This window comes from Capsicum annuum, chromosome 7 (genome assembly GCF_002878395.1).
Source record: "Capsicum annuum cultivar UCD-10X-F1 chromosome 7, UCD10Xv1.1, whole genome shotgun sequence".
NCBI lineage: Eukaryota > Viridiplantae > Streptophyta > Magnoliopsida > Solanales > Solanaceae > Capsicum > Capsicum annuum.
Genome location: NC_061117.1, coordinates 127238105 through 127258046, shown reverse-complemented (window position 1 = coordinate 127258046; position 19942 = coordinate 127238105). Strand labels below are relative to the sequence as shown.

Below are 19942 nucleotides of genomic sequence, written 5' to 3'. Positions count from 1 at the left end.
CTGTTGGAATAAATCAAACTGTCCTTGCTACTAGTTTCATTTCTTCAAACAGTTGCTCCGTCTATTCCAACAGCTGATTCATCAGTTGCAACAGTTAAAGAAACTGTTGCAACACCACCACCACCAACATCAACAACAAAGAAATAACACCATATGTTCCAATACTATCAACAGCACAAACATTATATGTTCCAAAACGACCACCGCCCCCAACAACAGCACCACTAAAGTAATAAATAGAAGACATAAAAAAACTATACTGACAATAAGGCTTTTTAAGTTCTCCCAACAGATAACTTTTTTTTGCATATTTTAATAAAAACAACGGTTCATTCATTCAAGAATTAAAAGTCAGCTTTTCTTTAATTTTCTCAATAAATAGAAAACTGGTAATGGGTAAATCATTAATAGCAACAGATGTAAATATCTATTTTAAATAACATACAAAGAAAAAGATGAGATGGAAAAAGAAATAGTGAACCATACCTGCAATATCAAAAAACCAAAGGGATTAGAACATCCAGTTCAGTCAAGAAAAGATATTAATCGGTTGAGATCCAAAAGGATCCTTATCCGAAAGAAGACAAAAAAAGAGGAAAAAATGAAAGAAAGAGAATTGAGAATAAAGAAGAGTAATAGATGAGTTGAGTCTTACTTTATGGCTGAAGGGGAGAATATTCTAGATATGGGTTTTAAATATTCACTAATAATTTTTGGGGGACACGAGGAGACGGTGACATTAAAAAGACCAGATAAGACTACTCACTTAGGAGATTTTTGAGTTATCCAACTAATATTTTTTACCGCCTTAGTATTTTAAATTTTTTATCTCGGATAGAAAATAACTAAATTTCTTTAAAAAGGATCTTAAAATATCTAAGTGCAACAAATGAAAATTTCTGATTGAAAATTTCCAAAGCTCGATCATCTGTCGCAACAGATGGGAACGCTTGTTTGATAATTTACAACAAATGCGTAATATGTTGCAACAGATGACTTAATATGTTTTATTAAACCCAACAGAAAAGACATTTATTGCAACAGATTAAACATTTATTTTTATACAAGTTTAATTGAGTTCATATGTTCAAGTAATACCTTAATTGAATAATCTAGGACTAGGTGAGAGTTCTCATAGGATCAACTACAACTTTAATTGAGTCTTTTGGTAATTACATGATGAGACGATATTGTGTTCCTCCCAACACGAGTCGTCGATCGATCACTCTGAGCTGAACCGATTCATAATAGCTCATATGTTCAACTAATATCTTAATTGATTAATTAGGACTAGTGGTGAGTTCTCATAGGGTCAACTACAAGAGATGGCAGCGCTTATTTGATAATTTACAATAGATGGATAATTTGTTATGACATATGGTTTAATCCATTTGATAATTTATAATAGATGAGTCATCTGTCGCAATAGATAACTTAGTTTGTTTGATAATTTACAACAGATGCGTAATTTGTTGCAACAAATGACTTAATCTATTTGATAATTTACAACAGATAGTTAATATGTTGCAACAAGTTGAACATTTATTTTTATACAATTTCAATTAATTTTATATGTTAGACTAATACCTTAATTGATTAATCTAAGACTAGAGGTGAGTTCCCATAGGGTCAACAACAACTTTAATTGAGTCTTTTGGCAATTGGATGATGAAACGGTATTGTATTCCTCCTGACCAGAGTCGTCGATCGATCAGTCTGAGATGAAGTAATTCTTATTACCTCATATGTTTAAGTAATACCTTAATTGATTAATCTAGCACTAGGGGTGAGTTCTTATAGGTCCAACTATACTTTAATTGAGTCTTTTAGTAATTGTATGATGAGACGATATTACGTTCCTCCCGACCAGAGTCGTCATTGATCACTCTGTGCTAAGTAGATTCTTATTACCTCATATATTAGATTAATACCTTAATTGATTAATCTAGGTCTATGGGTGAGTTCTCATAGGGTCAACTACAACTTCAATCAAGTCTTTTGGCAATTGCAAGATGAGACAGTATTGCGTTTCTCTCAACCAGAATCATTGATCGATCACTTTGAGCTAAACCAATTCTTAATACCTTATATATTCAAATAATACCTTAATTAAATAACCTAGGACTAGGGGTGAGTTCTCATAGGGTCAACTACAATAAATGGTAGCTCCTATTCAATAATTTACAATAGATGGATAATCTATTATGACATATGACTTAATCCATTTGATAATTTACAATAGATGGGTAATCTATCACAACAGATGACTTAATCTATTTGATAATTTACAATGGATGCGTTATCTGTTGCAATAAATGACTTAATCTGTTTGATAATTTACAAAAGATGGTTAATCTATTGCAACAAATTGAACATTTATTTTATACAATTTTAATTAATTTCATATATTAGAATATTACCTTAATTGATTAATCTAGTACTAGGGGTGAGCTCTCATGGGGTCAACTGCAACTTTAATGGAGTCTTTTGGCAATTGCATGATGAGACGGTATTGCATTCCTCCCAACCATAGTCGTCTATTGATCACTCTAAGCTAATCCAATTTTTATTACCTCATATGTTAGACTAATACCTTAATTGATTAATCTAGGAATAGGGGTGAGTTCTCATAGGGTCAACTACAACTTTAATTGAGTCTTTTGGCAATTGCATGATGAAACGGTATTGTGTTCCTCCTGACCAGAGTTATCGATTGATCACCCTGAGTTGAACTGATTCTTACTACCTCATATGTTCAAATAATACCTTAATTGATTAATCTAAGACTAGGGGCGAGTTCTTATAGGATCAACTACAATATATGGCAGTGCCTTTTTGATAATTTACAACAGATGGGTAATTTGTTGCGATATGTGACTTAATCCATTTGATAATTTACAACATATGGGCAATTTATTGCAATAGATGACTTAATCTGTTTGATAATTTACAATAGATGTGTATTCTATTGAAATAAATGACCTAATCTGATTGATAATTTACAACAGATGCATAATTTGATGCAACAGATTGAACATTTGTTTTTATACAATTTCAATTGAGTTCATATTTTAGACTAATACCTAAATTTATTAATCTAGAACCAGGGGTGAGTTCATAGGGTCAACTACAACTTCAATTGAGTCTTTTGGCAATTGCATGATGATAGGGTTAAAAATTACGCAGATCTTTTATAATTTTAAAAATAATTAAGATCAATTTGGACCAAATTAATAGTTTCAAAACTTATCATTCTTTTCCAAAATACAAATCAACCTATATAAATCATCCATTTGCAAGAAAAATATTTTATCAATTCAAATCTCAAGTTCTCACATTTTTCTCTTTCTCACTCAACAATACAGTACAAACAACAACTACTCAACAAATTGATCAACCCTTCACAACACATCAAATTTCTTCTCATTTTTGACCATATGCTTGTATCAGTCATTTTCTCTATCTTCGTAGGTAACAGAATTCGAGAAGAGTTCTATATTTGTTATTTTTTTTCTAAAAAATAAGGAATTTTAAGTTAATGATGAAACAAAAAACTTTTCGTTGTCTTATCTTTGAGAATGGGTTTATAATTTAAAGTTTTGATGGTAAAATCATTTGAAGAACTTGAGAAAACCCAAGTTTCTATCGCAGTGTTCCATTGACTGTCGTGGTATTGTTGGATGGTATTTATCGTATTGGAGGTGGTGGTGGTCGTCGTCGTTGTGGTGGCACTGGTGGTGGATGTTGGTGGAATTAGTTGGTGGTATTTGTGGTGGCATTAGTTGGTGGTGTTTGTGGTGGCTATCGGTATTCGTGGTGTTTGTAGCATTGGTTGGTGGTGTTTGTGGTGGTGGCTATTGGTGTGTCGGTATTGGTGGTGTTTGTAATGTATTTTTTAAAATTTATGCATACATCAATTGTAATGTAATTTTTGTTTTTCTATTGTTTGTAGATAAAATATGTATCCCCAAAAAAAATAAAGTGAAAGTGGATCAATGTCTGATTACCAAAAAAAAATACTATAGTACAGAGGTATTTGGAGGATCTTCTTGAACAATCTCAGTCAGGGAAAAGTGAAGCTAAGGAGAAACATGAAAACAATGTTGAGGAAGGTGGACAAGGGTTTGTAGATGGTGATGAAGAAAATAAAAGTGAGAAAGAGGAAGAATTAGAGAGTGAGAAAGAGAAAAACGATGATCATAAACATGATGACAATGGATCACCAGTAGGGCATGAATTAATATTGACATCCCAGTATGATCCTATCAAAACTTTTAGTATTGATAGGTTTCAAGTTGTGATGCCGATAAATGACCCAAAAGCAGAAGCAGAACTAACTAGTGAACTTGTACTTAAATGTCATATGGGGAGAAAATTTAATTATTCTAGGAAAATTATGAAAAACAAAAACACAGATAGACTTTTTAAGAAGAACTACTTTTAACGCTTTCTTAAGCTATCTGAGGATCCCTTTGTCCATTCCATATAAGGATGGTATATGGTCTTCTCAAGCGTAATATTAAGTACTGGGGGATGATAAAGATTCGGAGAAAAGGGGAAAAAGATGGATGAAATCTGAATCAACTATTATGGTATGCCGGTTTGTTTTAGCTTGTAAGAGTTTTTCATAGTGACGGGCTTGAGATTCCATCATCCAGAAAAACCACCTATGACCAAGGGAACACCCCGTAAAAGATCTAAGGCAAGAAAACTCAAGGAAAAAATAGATGAGTTGATTGACATTGCTCAACGTGGCTACAAAGCATCGAATTTATTGATAGGTCTCATGGATAAAACCATACCAAAGCAGTACAGGGAGCAATTGTGCATAGTTTGGTTTGCCCATTCAGTTATATTTGCAAGAGACGTCAATAAGGTCATAGAAAATGATTTGTTGGCGCGTGCTGAGGATTTTCATTAAATCAATAATCATCCCTGGGGATATGACAGCTTCTACTTGACTGTCCAATATTTGCTGACAAACCTATCCTCAGGGACGACCACATTATACTGCTTTTCTTGGGCTTTCATGATAAAATTAATCACTATTTTTACTCATCCATTAATTTATATTGAATATAGTTATTATAACTTTTTTTTTGCTTGCTTCCTATTTAAATTTTTTACGCTTGGGAATTTGATGTCATTTCTCTCCTCCGAAAGCAGATAATGGATTACCCGGATAAGGTTTCTCATCTAAGGATGTTTAGGTAGTTGGCTGTAAAAAACAACACCAAAATTAAGGAGGCTGGTCTCTTTCACTCTCCGAATGATGCAGCACATCTTCTTCAAGTAAAATAATTTTACTTATTGAAAGATATTGAACAAATGTTATATCTGGTGCAATAGATGTTATATCTGATGCACCAGATGGGACATCTATTGCAATAGATTACCCATCCTATGCCAACTAGTACAATAGATAGATAATCTATTGCGACCGACGATTGATATCTTGCATCATATTACCTATCTGTTGCTTTGGTTCTCTGAACCCGACTCCTAACAGATTAACCATCTACCAAAAATTATGCAATAGATGTGTAATATGATATAACATATTGTTAATTTGTAGCGACATACAGATTATCTGTTGCATAACATGTGCCCTAATAGATTACCCATCTTGTGCAACTGGTGCAACAGATTGGTAATCTGTTGCGACAAATGATTGATATTGTGCATCAGATTATCCATGTGTTTCTTAGGTTCTATGAACCTAACTCAAATGAATTTTAACTATCTACTGCAAACTATACAATATATGGGTAATCTGATGTAATATATTATTAATCTATTGCAGAAGTTGACTATGTTAAAATGTAACCCAACTGTGAAAATTATTATATTATATTATTTAAATGTATCTGTCTTTTTTTATTAGGTTGTGCATCCATGGATTGTGCCTACTGAGCAGGAGTCAGTGATGACTCTTATATTACTCTAGGTCATGTTGATACTATAGCAGACCTAATGGTGGAGTTAATAAAGAAGGAATTTCATGGAGAAACAACCATAAGAAGAGTAGTTAGGAAAGGTCAGCCTAATGTTGAGGCTCTTTATGACCAACCTACTAAGGCAGATCTGGGTGCTTCTTCTGGTAAAGTTGTTGGTATTGGTTCCAGTCATGCTAATTCTGCTACCACTCATGATGATGAGAATATTGATGCTTAAGAAAAAATAAATATATTTGAGAACACTCATTTTTACCCTTACACAGGTCCCTCTCACCCCTCTTCACTCTCGTGTTCTCATTTGGAATGCAAAGAGTGCAAGGATATCTAAGATAAACTCTTTGAAAAAGTAGAGGCTATCTATAAAGCTACCAAGGAATTCAAATCCAAGAGGGGTGTCATACTATCCAAGAAGGTGGGGGAGCCATACACTCTTATAGTGTTGGTTAGGAGGAAGAAAAGAGCAATTAGCGACGTACTCTCTGATCGAAAATAAAAAAATTGCAACTCCTTCCTCTCCAAAAGCTTTTGAAGTTCAGGGGCCATTCACAAAGATAGACATATATATATAAAACTTGTCACCAAAGAGAATAAGGATCTGCGACAGGCCAAGAATGCCAAGCCAGGCGCACCAGATTACCCCAGGCCTCTCTTTTTCCCCCAAGACTTCCAGACTATGACAGTTATGCGTATGCGGTACGAGGACAAGGAAAGTTTATTTTCCTAACCCAGCCTTCTAATCTACTCCATGAAGAAGAAGCTACACAATAGATATCAAATTTATTACAATAGCTGGGTATTCTGGTACAACTGGTTGTGGTTCTGTTATAACTTATTATCCATCTGTTGCATAAGTTGTGTTGGATTATTGATTCAGAGAACCCTATGCAAAAGATGGAATATCCGTTGCATCTTTACAATTACTAACCTATTTAAAAATTAACTTCTTATATCACAACATGTTGGCAAAATTCTCTGCCTCATGAGGAAAAGGCAATTAACGTACCCAAAAGCTTATGATGTTGTTGATAGGATAATGGACCTCGACTTCTACAAGAAGATCAAGAATAAGTTCTATCAACTCAATAATGATGTGTCAGCTGTGGCACCGGATTTGATTTCTTAGTTTCTATATTGTACTAGGATGAAGAACAAATGATAAAACATGTTAGAAGGGAGAGGCCAAATCCACACGACAAGAGCTGGACCAAGGCAAAGAGGATTCTTGCAGTCATTAGCATAGACGACATACATTATTAGGCTATTAAGATACTACTCAAGGAGAGAAATATCAAAGTTTATTACTGCAACAAACCTGCCATCGATGAGGTCCATTTTTTTTTTCATATGCAGCCACTGATGAAGCTATTCCCCATCTTGTTGAGGGAGAGTAAACTGATAAATTATTTGCTAGAGGAAGTGTTGATGAAGAAATCATGTGATTTTAAAGGTCAAAACAAGGGCATGAACCTTCCAAAAAATGATACCGATTATGTGTGTGGCTCGCACGCTCTTGCACATATTGAATGTTTGCTGACTGGCACAGAAATGGCCAAGACAACTACCTTTCTGTCCAACAACGCTGTGGCAAACCTCCAAGAGGTCTGGGCTTATGGGGTACTAACTGGATGCTTGGAACTTGTGTATATAGAAGAGCCTATGAAATAACAATTTTTTATTTCAAGTAACACTTCACTTTACTTTAAATTAGATGTACATGTAGTGGCAATAATTTTTTTCTGATGAAAGTTAAGTTTTTTTATAATACAATAGATTGTCAATCTATTGTAAAATATATTCTATCTATTTTGTTAGATATTTTATCTGTTGCAATAGGTTGGTCATCTGTTGCATTATGTCGATGTTATTTCTATCTGATCTAAGTCTAATCTGTTGCAACAGTGGGAAGACCTATTTGATAATTTCCAGCTGGTGACCTAAATTTTACAACATATGCCTAAATCTGTTTGATATTTTTCAATAATTACGCTTGAATATCTATGTGCTCAAAATACCAAACCAGTAGCAAATACACTACCATGAAAATTTTAGCAATTAGGTATGACTATCCATGTACCTAACAACACCAAACCAGTAGCAATAACGGCCTTAATGTAGCATCTGCTTGCTCAATTTTGTTTCTCTTCAGAAGCCTTGACTTTGTTCAACAAATCCCAGATTACATGATTTTCTTGTGAAGGGTGTCATTCTTTATACCAATCAAAGTAATCACATCCACCCAATTTCTATAAAAATAAGAACATAATTACAAAATAATTATAAGACAATAATTAATCAACTAATTAAATAAAAAAATATACCTTTGAAATCTTATAAGTAAAAAACCTACGACCTAGATTTTGTTGAATTCAAAAAGTCTTCAATAGAGCTTCACGACCGCACTTACAATATCGAAAATCTTTATCACAAAATATAGTGGAAGATGCGCTTGACATTGTCAAGCTCGGTTGAAAAAATGAAAAAAATGAAGAAAAGAAAGACCAAATGCAAATAATTTGAAGAATTTGGATAGATAAAAAAGATGATGATGAAGAAAAAAATTTGGTAATTTTGACTTAAATTTTAGGAAGAAGATGAATATATAAGATAATAGGAAAAAACATGATCGTTGGGGGCCAAATCAGACGCCAAGTCAACAAAAATGGGGGTTCAACAAGCCTTGACTGCGTGAATTACACGCCAGCAGCCAATAGGGAAAAAGTGCCAAACTGTTACATTTGATGACTATTTTATTTTGCGTGTTTAAAATGAACACTATCTACTTGATGCCTATTTTATTTTAGGTGTTTTGAACTGAACACTACCGATGGGTTCTGCCTTTTTTATTTCAATTCACTTTCACTTTTTTACATGTAGTCACAGTTATTTATGTCCAATGAAAGTTGAATTTTTATAATGCAACAGATTCTCTATCTGTTGTAACAGATATTCTACCTATTCTGACATATAGTTTATCTGTTCCAATAGGTTGGTCATCTGTTGTATTATGTTAATGTTTCTGTCTAAGTCTATCTGTTGCAACAGTGGGAAGAGCTATTTGATAAATTCCAATAGATTAACTACCTGTTGTAACATATGTCTAAATTTGTTTGATATTTTTCAACAAATGAGTCATTTATTGCAACAGATACATTATCTGTTGCAATATTTGAATTTTGTATTCCATTTCAATTAATGAGTTCAAATCTAAGGAAAAGATAAAATTCATAGAAAAAATAAAATAAACCAAAGCCTTCAGAAATTAGCTAAAATAAATCAACGAATAAATGAAATGTAAAAAGATTATTATGGTTATAGATTTCAACAAATACATCAACAATTTAAGTATTGATGCCAAGGATTCCTAAGGAGAGTGCAGGTTATTACTTTGACAGACTCAAGCTATAAAGATCTACTCAATATGGACAAGTTGTTCTTTATTTAGTGCTATGAAATTCGGTTTTGGTCATCGTGGATCTTTATTATCGCTTACGTATGGTTTCTGCACTTTTTGTTCTCCGTCTTTCTATAAAAAGAGTAGCATATTATCAATACTATTCCACAGTAGCTTATACATCTACCTAGAAAGTCAGAATTGGTCAATGATATTTATGATGATACAATAAATCAAAAAGGATAATTCATCTGTTCTAGCAAAATGGAAAAGGATAACTCATTCGGCCTTCCTCCTGTTTTAAATTATCCCAAACATATTATATTTATGTTACAACAATGAATCAACTGTTGGGATAAATTTCTACATAAGGAAGACCTGTCTGATAATTTCAATAGATGAACTATCTGTTGCAGCATATGACTCATCTGTTACAGTAGATAGGTCATCTGTTGATTCAAATAAAAAAGGTGCGAAGAGCTATTTGATTTGCTAAAACAAATGAGACATATGTTGCAATAGATACTTTATCTAGTGCAATAAGTTAGTCAACTATTGTAACATATATATATATATATATATGTTTGATAATTTTCAGTAGATATGTTATTTGTTGAAATAGATATGTGTGATAATTTTCAGTAGATGTGTCATTTGTTGAAATAGATATGTGTCTGTTTGTTAGTTGGAATAGACATATATATTCACCTTCTTCAGCTCGTGCTGCTTCAAGAATCTGAATGGGAATCTGGATTTCCTTGTGCTATGTGGTTCAGCAATGTGTACAGCTCATCATAAGTTAGCTCCAACGCTTGACCACCTACGGTTAAATCTAGAAAAATCTTTGTATTGTGATCAAAAGCTTCTACAGAAGTGTGAGCAAGTACCTCATTCGACTGTTGATGATATGGACAATCCTAAAAAAGATCCTTAAAGTGTTCTCAAGCATGATAGAGGTGTTCATTAGGCTTCTGTTTAAAGATCACTATCTCACTGCGAAGTGTCGCAGTCTTACCTAATTGAAAAAATCTAATGAGGAACTTTTTAGATAATTCATCCCATGAAGTAATTGAATTTGTCGTCTCCTCATTCAACCACCTTTTTGCTTCCCCCAAAAGTGAATGGGAAAACAGTTTCAGCCTCACATAATCTGGAGTCACCCTAGTTGGAGTGAATATATCAGTAAGCTCAATAAAAGTCTGTAAGTGAACTTGTGGATCCTCGTGTGAAAGCCCTGCAAATAGTCCACTGCTAACAAGAAGCTGCACCATATTGTGTTTCAACTCAAAATTCCCCTCAGCTGCCGGTCTTTGAATTGGGAGGTCAAGTTCATTGGAAGTGGGACTACCACTTCCCTAACCTTCCTACCAGCTGCTTGTTGTTCAGCTATAGTAACAGTATTCTCTTAGCCTTCTTGGATTTGAGGAATTCTAGGGAGAAAGATTGCTTCTCTCCTGCATTGATGGTAAAGTTTCTTGGGTTCCTGGCTTGGTTCTACCGACTCCCGATCCCTTGCCAGCTTATCAACTCAAAAACCTATTTCCTGCAAGGACAAAACAAGACCAAGCATAAAAACACCAAGTAAATCTAATAGTAAAACTAAAATAAACAATTGCCAAAATACAAGTCCTCGGCAACGGAACCAAAAACTTGACAGCGCACATGCAAGATTACATGTCTACCAAGTAATATAGTGGCCTTCAAGAAAGCCGAGTTATCAATCCCACCGAGACTAGATTTGGAAACTATTTGATTTCAGTTCACACTTAATATTCAATTGATGCGGGAGTAACCAAATAAAGAGTTTGTAAATTGTAAATTAAAACTAAACAATGTGGAAAGTAAAGATCTTGAGACAATCAATAAGAGAAAAAAATAGGGTTGAAGCAGTTTGAACAATCATGTTATGCTTTTGTATTTCATTCGTTAACTTGCTTATCTTGGTTGTTGATTCGTAGGATTAATTGCACGATTAAGGTTTCCCAACCTCTAATGTATTACCTAAGTTGAACCTTACACCTACATCGTTAAGCGGGGATGTAATAATTCACTTAAGTTCTTAACAAATATCATCTTACATATGAATCAAGTAAGGTATATAATTACATCTATGTCCTAGATACTAATTCAAGTTTCTTATTTTATAAAGAATCAAGAACCATACTCTGCTTATTCTCATGTTCTATCGCCCTATTCCCTCTCCCGAGCTCACAAGGTTAACAATGGATGTATTCTAAGGGCCGCAAATCCTTAAAATAGTTATAATAAGAATAAAAAAACAACTAATATTTATAATCAAAGTAAACAAACTTAATCCATAGCAATAATAATCATGTTCTTGGCTTCAACCCCTGAAAGAGGGCGGTTAGCCACTCATAGTCATCATCATAATCACAAGGTTGTAATTAACAACTAAAAACATGTATGAACTAAATAAAATTAATAAAATCTAATAATGAAGTTGTATCAGCCCATTGATCTCCAAAATATATCAAAAGATATGTAAAAACGTGATACAACATGTATATATAGTATAAGGGTAAGCCAAGTCCGTGTAGGAGTCAAATTAGCTTGAAACGCCCAGGTGTGGAGTGTAGCATGTGTCACACCCTCCATATATATGGAATGGGGCATGATCCACACCCTATATTTCACAATAGTGGAGCATGCGATGTATGCTAAACGCATGCACTCCTTGGAAATTGTCCTCTGAATTTTGTTAAGTGTTGGCCCTTCCTCCTTCCATCCCTTGTCTTGTAGTGTATTTCCCATGAATTCAAAGCCTGTTTAACAAAACAATATCATCATATTAAGATCCAAAATCATTCTAAATCATCACACTAAACGAATTAGAAGCACAAACAACACTAAACCCATTACGATGAATAAAAAATAAGAGCTTAGACTAGGTTGATTTCATGATCTTTTCCTTCAAGTTTCCACTCTTTCTTTGACTCATATGAACTACACTCCTAAAAACTCATTAAACATATCATAAACCATTTAAAACCATAAGGAACACTTAGAACTCAATAGAATCCAACAATATAGACAAGAAAAGCAACTAGCTCAAGCTAAGAAGACTAGTTTTCTCTATAGAACTCTGGTTGACTCTTTTAAGTACAAAATCACTTAGAATTCACTTAGAACCTTATAAACATATGTTTTAACACATTTATCTCATTATCAACCATTATAACTTAGATTTATCCTAAAAACAAAGCTAAAACAGTTAGAATAGGGACGCTAGAATGCATAAATACACCCAACATCAAATGCATCATGATCATCCAATGGCTTTCCTATCCTACCCTTAGGATGACACTTACTTTGGAAGACTCGTAGTTACTTATGGATTAAATTCCATTAATTGTACTTAAATGGTGGGTGTCACCTCTATAAAAGTTACACTTTCTCTTGAATGCATAGAGAGTTTGCCCATTTATGTGAATCCAAAACAATACAGCTCTATCCTTAAAAAATGATAGGTCTGTGCCAAGCATCAGGCTTAAAATAAGATTGTCAAAAATAGAAATCCATATCTTCACGAGTCTCGACATTATCATGCAATGAAGAGAGCCAGGGGTTCTGGAGGGTGCATTTTGAACACAAAGAATATGCAGTAATCCCATCCTTCATCTCCAAAGCATGATAGAAATATCTTTAATTATTAGGCAGGCGGCAACATATCTAGTTACATGGTTCAGCACTCAGATAGTGGTAGTTGGGGGACTTCCACCCAATCTGGTTCTAATGTGACAAGCATCTTCAATGGTAATGACATGTTCCAGCAGCCAGAGTTCAGAGTCTCTAACTTTCTTTTTCACATGGGTGCTACCATGCAGAAGTGAAAGACTTCATGCATGTTGGAACCTAACAACACACTTGTGTTATCCATGGTGTCGGTGCCAACACAGGCTTCTTTGAAAATACATTCATATTGGTGCACACAAATGGATAATCGATAGTTCATCCTCGGTGATATTACTCTCCCTTTTCCAAATTAAAACCTTTAACAACACATTTTCCTAAACTTTGGTCGTGGTATGGTATATGGTTCATGGTTAATGGTAAAAAGAGCACATGTTGGTGCTACACATCATTAAGAAAGGCAAGGAAAATAGAAAAAAATATTGTTCTTAATCAGAAAATAGTGGAGATTAAGGTCGTTTTCTCATTTTCTTGGTCGAGTGTGTATGGATCATCTTGCACTTTTATGTCTTACTTGTTACTGTTGTTTGCATTTGTGGTTTTCGTTCTTTTGTGCTTTCTATTGTTGAATTCTTAATAATTTTCACTGGGGCTTTATGCAACTTTATATCAAATCTATTTTTCTGGCTTGGCTAGGTAGGATAGCCGAGCCATTCCCTTTTCTTTCAAATAGCAGATGGGGTAAACCACTAAATAAAAAAATCTATTCAATTAGCAAAAAGGAGAGAGACGGATTCAAACCCTCAATAGTCCTTTGTTCAAAACTATACCTTTTTTCAAGTTGTAAAATATCTCAAAACTAGAAATGTTACCCAACCTGTGAACAATGCTATAGTGAAAAGTCTTTATGTGAATTTCCTATCCCGGTTAGTGGACCTCTTCTCAAAGTCATTGGATTGGGAATTGTGTTGTCCTTCATTTTAGTAGCGGGTGTTGTCCTAACCGAAATGGGATGAAGTGAATTGTCATGCATTGTTGTAGGTTATTGTATGAGGTTAGGATTAAAGGTCATCTGTCTTTTTACATAGCTATAAAAGACAAGGCCCCTTCCTGATTCTGTAGGGTGGGGGGAAAGGTAGACAGATGTGGGATAGAGGAAGATTCTAAATTATTAAATATCTTTGGTCAATATATGCTCAAGCTTATAGTCATTCATATACTATGTGTCTTACTTAGACACTTGATGAGCATGCGGGTGTTTGTACATCTGGCTTGATTGAACATCTAGAGTCAACAATAGGGAGACGGGCATTCTTTATAAGAAATGGAGTAAATGAAGGGGTTGGTCAAAGAAAGAAAAATCATATGTTCCCTCTCGGAGCCACCCTACTCCAATTCATGGGTAGTAGAGGTGCGATTTTTGTAGAGACAGATCTTAAAGATCATCCACCACATGCAAAAAAGAAAAAAATGGTAATAAAGATTTCTATTATGTATATAGAAAAACATATGTGCAATGCAAATTCAATCCAACCAAGCTCCCAATCAGGATGAACTTGCCTATGGTGTGCAAACCTCTTGAATGGAGGGTTGTTGACCATGTTCCAGTAATAGACCTGTCCACTCTGGAAGGGGGTTACTTAAGTGGGCATTCTTGTGATTCCATCTATAGCCTTCTTACGGGTGACATACATCATTTTCCAATTCAAATAAAAGATAGCTATAGTCTATGTAGAGTAATAAACATGCTTCAAAACCATGCATTTTAAATCAACAGCGATGTCTTGAAAGATATTGAAGATACAGAGCAAGAGGTTATTGGTAACCTCTATCTCCTACCAGGTTATCTTGCTAATATAAATATAGCCAATCTATATAAAGAGATTAGAGAGAGTCATCTCGTTGATACAGATACTTTCCAAAAAATAAGGGGATTAGAAAATTGACAACTTAGTTAACAAAGCAGTTAGAACACGCCCATTATGAGCAGAGTATGATCTATCTTGAAAATGCCTACAAGGGTTGAAAAATCTATTTGCCTGCCTTTTATTGACTTCAGGGGGAGAGTCTACCACTGTGGGCTCCTGCATTTCCACTAACGTGATCTATCAAGAAATCTTATTAACTTTGTGTTATTTGGCAATCATGAAAAGGTGGCTGATGATCGGGAGGTTATGGAGGCCTTTTTATACCATTATACGTCTTACCCCATCTTGGGGGATGGACTAACGTATTTTAGTGTTCTTATGGAAGAGGCTGATAAGATGGATATGGATCTGAATTATGATATTTAGTTAGGTCTAGATGCATGGCACCCCTTTCAATACCTTGCCTTGAAAATAGCAATGAGTAATCAAAAAATAGAACGGTTCCCAGTTACCAAAGATACGTCCGCGAGCGCTTTCCATATTATGAGCTACTTTTTGTTGGGTGAAGATATGGCAAAGAGAACGAATCTCTTTCCTTCCTAAGATAAGAAAATCCAAGATATTTATATGAATATCCTCTCCGAACTCAAAAATGACATTGTAAGAGAACTTGGAAATAATAGTAGTCTATTACTACGAGTGGTTAGGAAGATGGATCGAAATTTTGTGAAAAGTATTTTCATACCCAGTATTTATGGAAAAACACTCATTAGCACAAGCTCCGATATACATAAAGACTTGTCACAACATACTAATTTTAAGGATAGTCACTTACTATCCTTACTTTGCTTTAAGTTCTAGAAGGAGAAATACAAAAGTATGGACAGCCTAACCATAACCAGCTTGATCAGGAATATTGGGTGGTTCGCCGCCGCTAAGGGTTTACCTATTTATTATGTTGTGCCCTACTTTTGTACATCACAATATTATATGAAGAGTGATGTCATCAAAATCACAGTTATGATTGCAATCATAAAAAGAGACAAATAAGTCTCAGAGTTCCTACTGATAATAGTGATTGAAGAAAGACAGAGGCCTCAACCTTCGTCAACTTCATCCATCAGAAGGATGCCTATATTGTGATGCTTAGACTAGAGAAAATTCTACGAGTGGGAGGACCAATATATACAGTACACGACAACTTTCTAACTACACCTCACTATTGTCGTGAACTCCCTTCTCTTTATGGCAAAGCCCTTTTAGAATTTGGGTCGCCACTAGTGATTATAAATGATATGATACACGCTAATTTTATTAGGGGTACCGAAGGGTCCTCACCTACCGACTTGAGACATTTTGGCTTTTTGAAGCATGTAATACCTATTAGTGAGCTGAAGAATTACTTGGAAATAATATACAAGGCGGTATTAGCCAAAAAATAGAGGCAACATGGAGAAAAGTGATGAATGTCGTACTAATCTCATACGAGATCTATGCTAGTAGTATATCCGCCATGTCAAAGGATTATAATGGTCATTACGTCCAGTGGAAGGAATTCGGGTATAAGATCTTGGAATTTCTTGAAGGATATCAAAAATATGCACTACACCTATGAATACCCAAAAATAGGAGGCATTTACTAATAACCACTTTTGTTGTCAGTACACGATAAGAGTAGATAGGATAGATCCCATAAATACAAAACATCCAACATTGATCCTGGAAAAAATGATGCCTAACCCCCTTCCACTTAGGGCTGAAGTGTCCCTTCTAAGTCTGGTGGTAGTTCATATGTTATGTCTCTATGCTTACCCTTATTTACCACCTAAAGGGTATGTAAAATTCATGATAGGTTTTTGTTTTTAACCTAGAGAATCTAGATGTAACAATCACAATGGGGTATGCTATTTGGCTATATGGAGATAGTAGTAATCTACTCTCCATAAGTACAGTCTATGATGATATGGTATCCATGCTTAGCAAGTTCGCTAGGAAGTATGAGGAGGGTGGTATCATTAGGATCACTCTACGAGTCTATAGTATGGATGATAAAGTTGTAGGGGTAACTCCTTCTACTGAGGATATAGTTCCATTACTTAAGGAAGTCATATGTGTGGACTTCCCAATAAATTCTATAAAGCCTATCCATTATGATGACATGAGACATAATGAGCATAGCTACAACCCCCTATATGATGGTGGTCAAAAATGGGAAAAGAAAGGTTGAGCGAAAAGCTTTCGCTATAGAGTATCTCAACACATTAATAACCGGTGAGGGGGACATGCATAAACCGTATGTAGTGGGTCTCATTCTTTTTCTCCCTAAGGAGACTATCAAGTACAATAACGTGGAAACCTATTTCAGTGATGACTACATAACAATAAAGTTCTTTGATGATAGAAGTAGTAAGATGATGGATGACTTTCTGTCTAATATTGAGCATATATCTAAGGGGTCTAGGTCAGTTCTAACAATTTACTTCTATAACTTAGGTAAATTTGGTGGGATTTTCTTGCTAAAGCACCTACTGTCTAATTAGAAGGGTAATGTAAGACCTCTAGTGCAAAACCACTGCATCTATGAGATCAATGTCAAATCAGGGAAGAGGGTTCTATTCCATTTTTGTGACTTGTTAAATATGTTAAATGGTACACTTGATTCACTTTTAAGGGATCTATGTCCTGAAATCGGTCCTAAAGGGGAGGTTGATCATAAGAAAGTGACTCCCCAAAGTCTGAGAAGTGTGAGGAGTGAATTGATTGAATATTTGTAAAAGGATGACATTCTCCTCGGGGGTGTGATGCGAAATGTCTGAAAGCTAATTTGGGATCAACTCGAGGTTGACATAGAGAAAAAACTTACTTTTTCGTCCTTAGCTCTATACCTCTTTCGTTAGAAGTTCTACAAACCAGATAAATGGACCATCTATATCCCAAACCACAATGAGGATAAGTTTATGAGAGAAGGTTGCTATGGTGGTCATGTGGATGCCTATATACCTATAAGTGAGAATCTACACTACTATAATGTAAACTCATTTTATCCTGTTGTAATGATAGAAATAATCATGCCTACTGGGAAGCCTATCTGGCATGGGGGTTTGTATGAGTGGGACATAGATAGCTTTTTTTGCTTTATCTAGGCATATGTGGTCTGCCCGAGGATGAAGAAAATAAAAGGGCCCTTTCTCCCCTATTGAATGAGGGGTAAGACTCTAGTCTTCTCGACAAGGAAATTTGTAGGACTTTACTTTAGTGTAGAACTCAAGTATCCAAAAATATAGGCTACACTATAGTCCTAAGAGAAGAGTGAGGGAAGCCTATTGAAATACTTTGTTATGACTCACTCAGAGAATAGGATAAAGGATAAGAAAGAAGGTAATGTAGTGATAGACTACATCTACAAGATACTAAGGAATTTACTCTATGGGAGATTTGGTAAAAGCCCTTAAAGCACTGCTACTGAGTTGTGCAACGATGATCTCCTCAGAGTTTTGATTCAAATGTGTGATAAGTTCTTATTCGGTGAGCCCCATAGAAAAAATATCAACCTTGCTGCCTACCATGTCAATACAAACTCGACCTTTGGGACATGGTCCTACACGAAGAACACGATGATTTAGCTATCGATAGCTATAACTGCTTACGCTAGGGTACATCTTTACCCTTATATCTCTCCAGATGATTGTTATTATACAAACTCCATTATGCTTGGTCATCCACTCTAATGCGATGTACTTTCCCCTTTAGATATAGGTAAGTTTAATCTAGAGGATGAGACTGTGAGGGGGTTCTTTTTATCATTCAAAGTCTATTGGAACATACCAAAAGAGGATACCAATTACATAATCAAGTGCCTGCTAAGAGACATGCCACTTTAGAGTGGTTTGAGTCCCTGTACGTCGACCCATCTCGTATATAAGAGGTAGAGGTAGAGAACTTATTCTGGGTGATTTGGCCTAAAATAAAAGTCCGTATGGAATGGATAACATATAAGATGGGGCTGAAACCTAAGACCAGGAGAGCCTTAGTAGATAATAAATATGGTGCATGGGTTAATACTAAGCCTAATGAATATTTCCATAGGTGATAGTGCTGCTTCATGCAAAGATCATCAAACAAGGAAATAAATATCCAAAATACAAGATTATCTTCATGTAAAAGATATCAGTCTATTAATAAGAAATTGCAGAAAAAAATTTCATACGAATAAGGTCACTTTAGTAAGAAATAAAAGAAAGAGATATTCCAAGAATTAAGAGATATTCCAAATAAGGAATTCCAATTAGATGAAAAAATGGATAGAAATGCCGATAAGCAAAATACGTAAATGAATAATCAAAATGGTATTGAAAAGGGTGGCTAACATCAAATGGATTAGAGTTTACAAAAACTAGAAGAGGGTCGATTCCTCTTTGATATGGTTAAGACGAACGCAAAGCGTATGTGAGAAATGAGAGCTAGAGGAATGGGAAAAGAAGAGAATGCTCGGGTACTCCATTTACCAAAATAAATGATTGAAATAAAGCAAAAAATAGAAAGGTAGGCTATGAAAGTGCTGACTCAAAGGCTGATAGGATTGAACTCAAAGGGAAAAGGAAATAGGCTAAGCAAGAGGATTTACCATTGATCATGAAAGACAAAGTGACTCACCAAGATCATTTCCCATCAAGGGCTGCGGGGATAATAGCTATAAGAACTAAAACAAAAGAAAATGGTCATAGAAGGCTAGCTTTTAAAAGAAAAGGAACCTTATTAGCACGATAAGGGGATGCTTAGACAAGCAAAAAGCATCCAATAAAATGGACAAAATTCTTTCTTAGTAAGCATTCCCCTTACTGGGGGTGGGACTATTACACCAACTGAAGCTTAGAAAGGAATGGAAAGATAGGAATCTTGGAGAGCTAATAGAAACAAATGCGTAAAAAATAACAGATCTGCAGTAGAAGTCAAATACAATGTAATAAATAGGTCCAAGACACAAAATTTAGAGCATAAAGTCATACACAAACCGGAGTGACCTTACTACCTGAAGAAAGAAAGCTGCTTCGGTAGGGCCAAAGAAGACGTGTAAG

General features: G+C 34.9%; 1 protein-coding gene and 1 pseudogene across 1 annotated transcript; one reads left to right on the top strand and one right to left on the bottom strand.

Annotated features, from left to right (window-relative positions):
* Positions 1-7392, bottom strand: part of LOC107876639 — a 65122-nt pseudogene extending 57730 nt beyond the window's left edge.
* A 5336-nt stretch (positions 7393-12728) lies between these two features.
* Positions 12729-13330, top strand: LOC107856232. The gene is given in 4 exon segments (XM_016701216.2): positions 12729-12959; positions 12961-13267; positions 13270-13290; positions 13293-13330. Coding segments are annotated over 4 exon segments (597 nt in total).
* The last annotated feature ends 6612 nt before the right edge of the window (positions 13331-19942 follow it).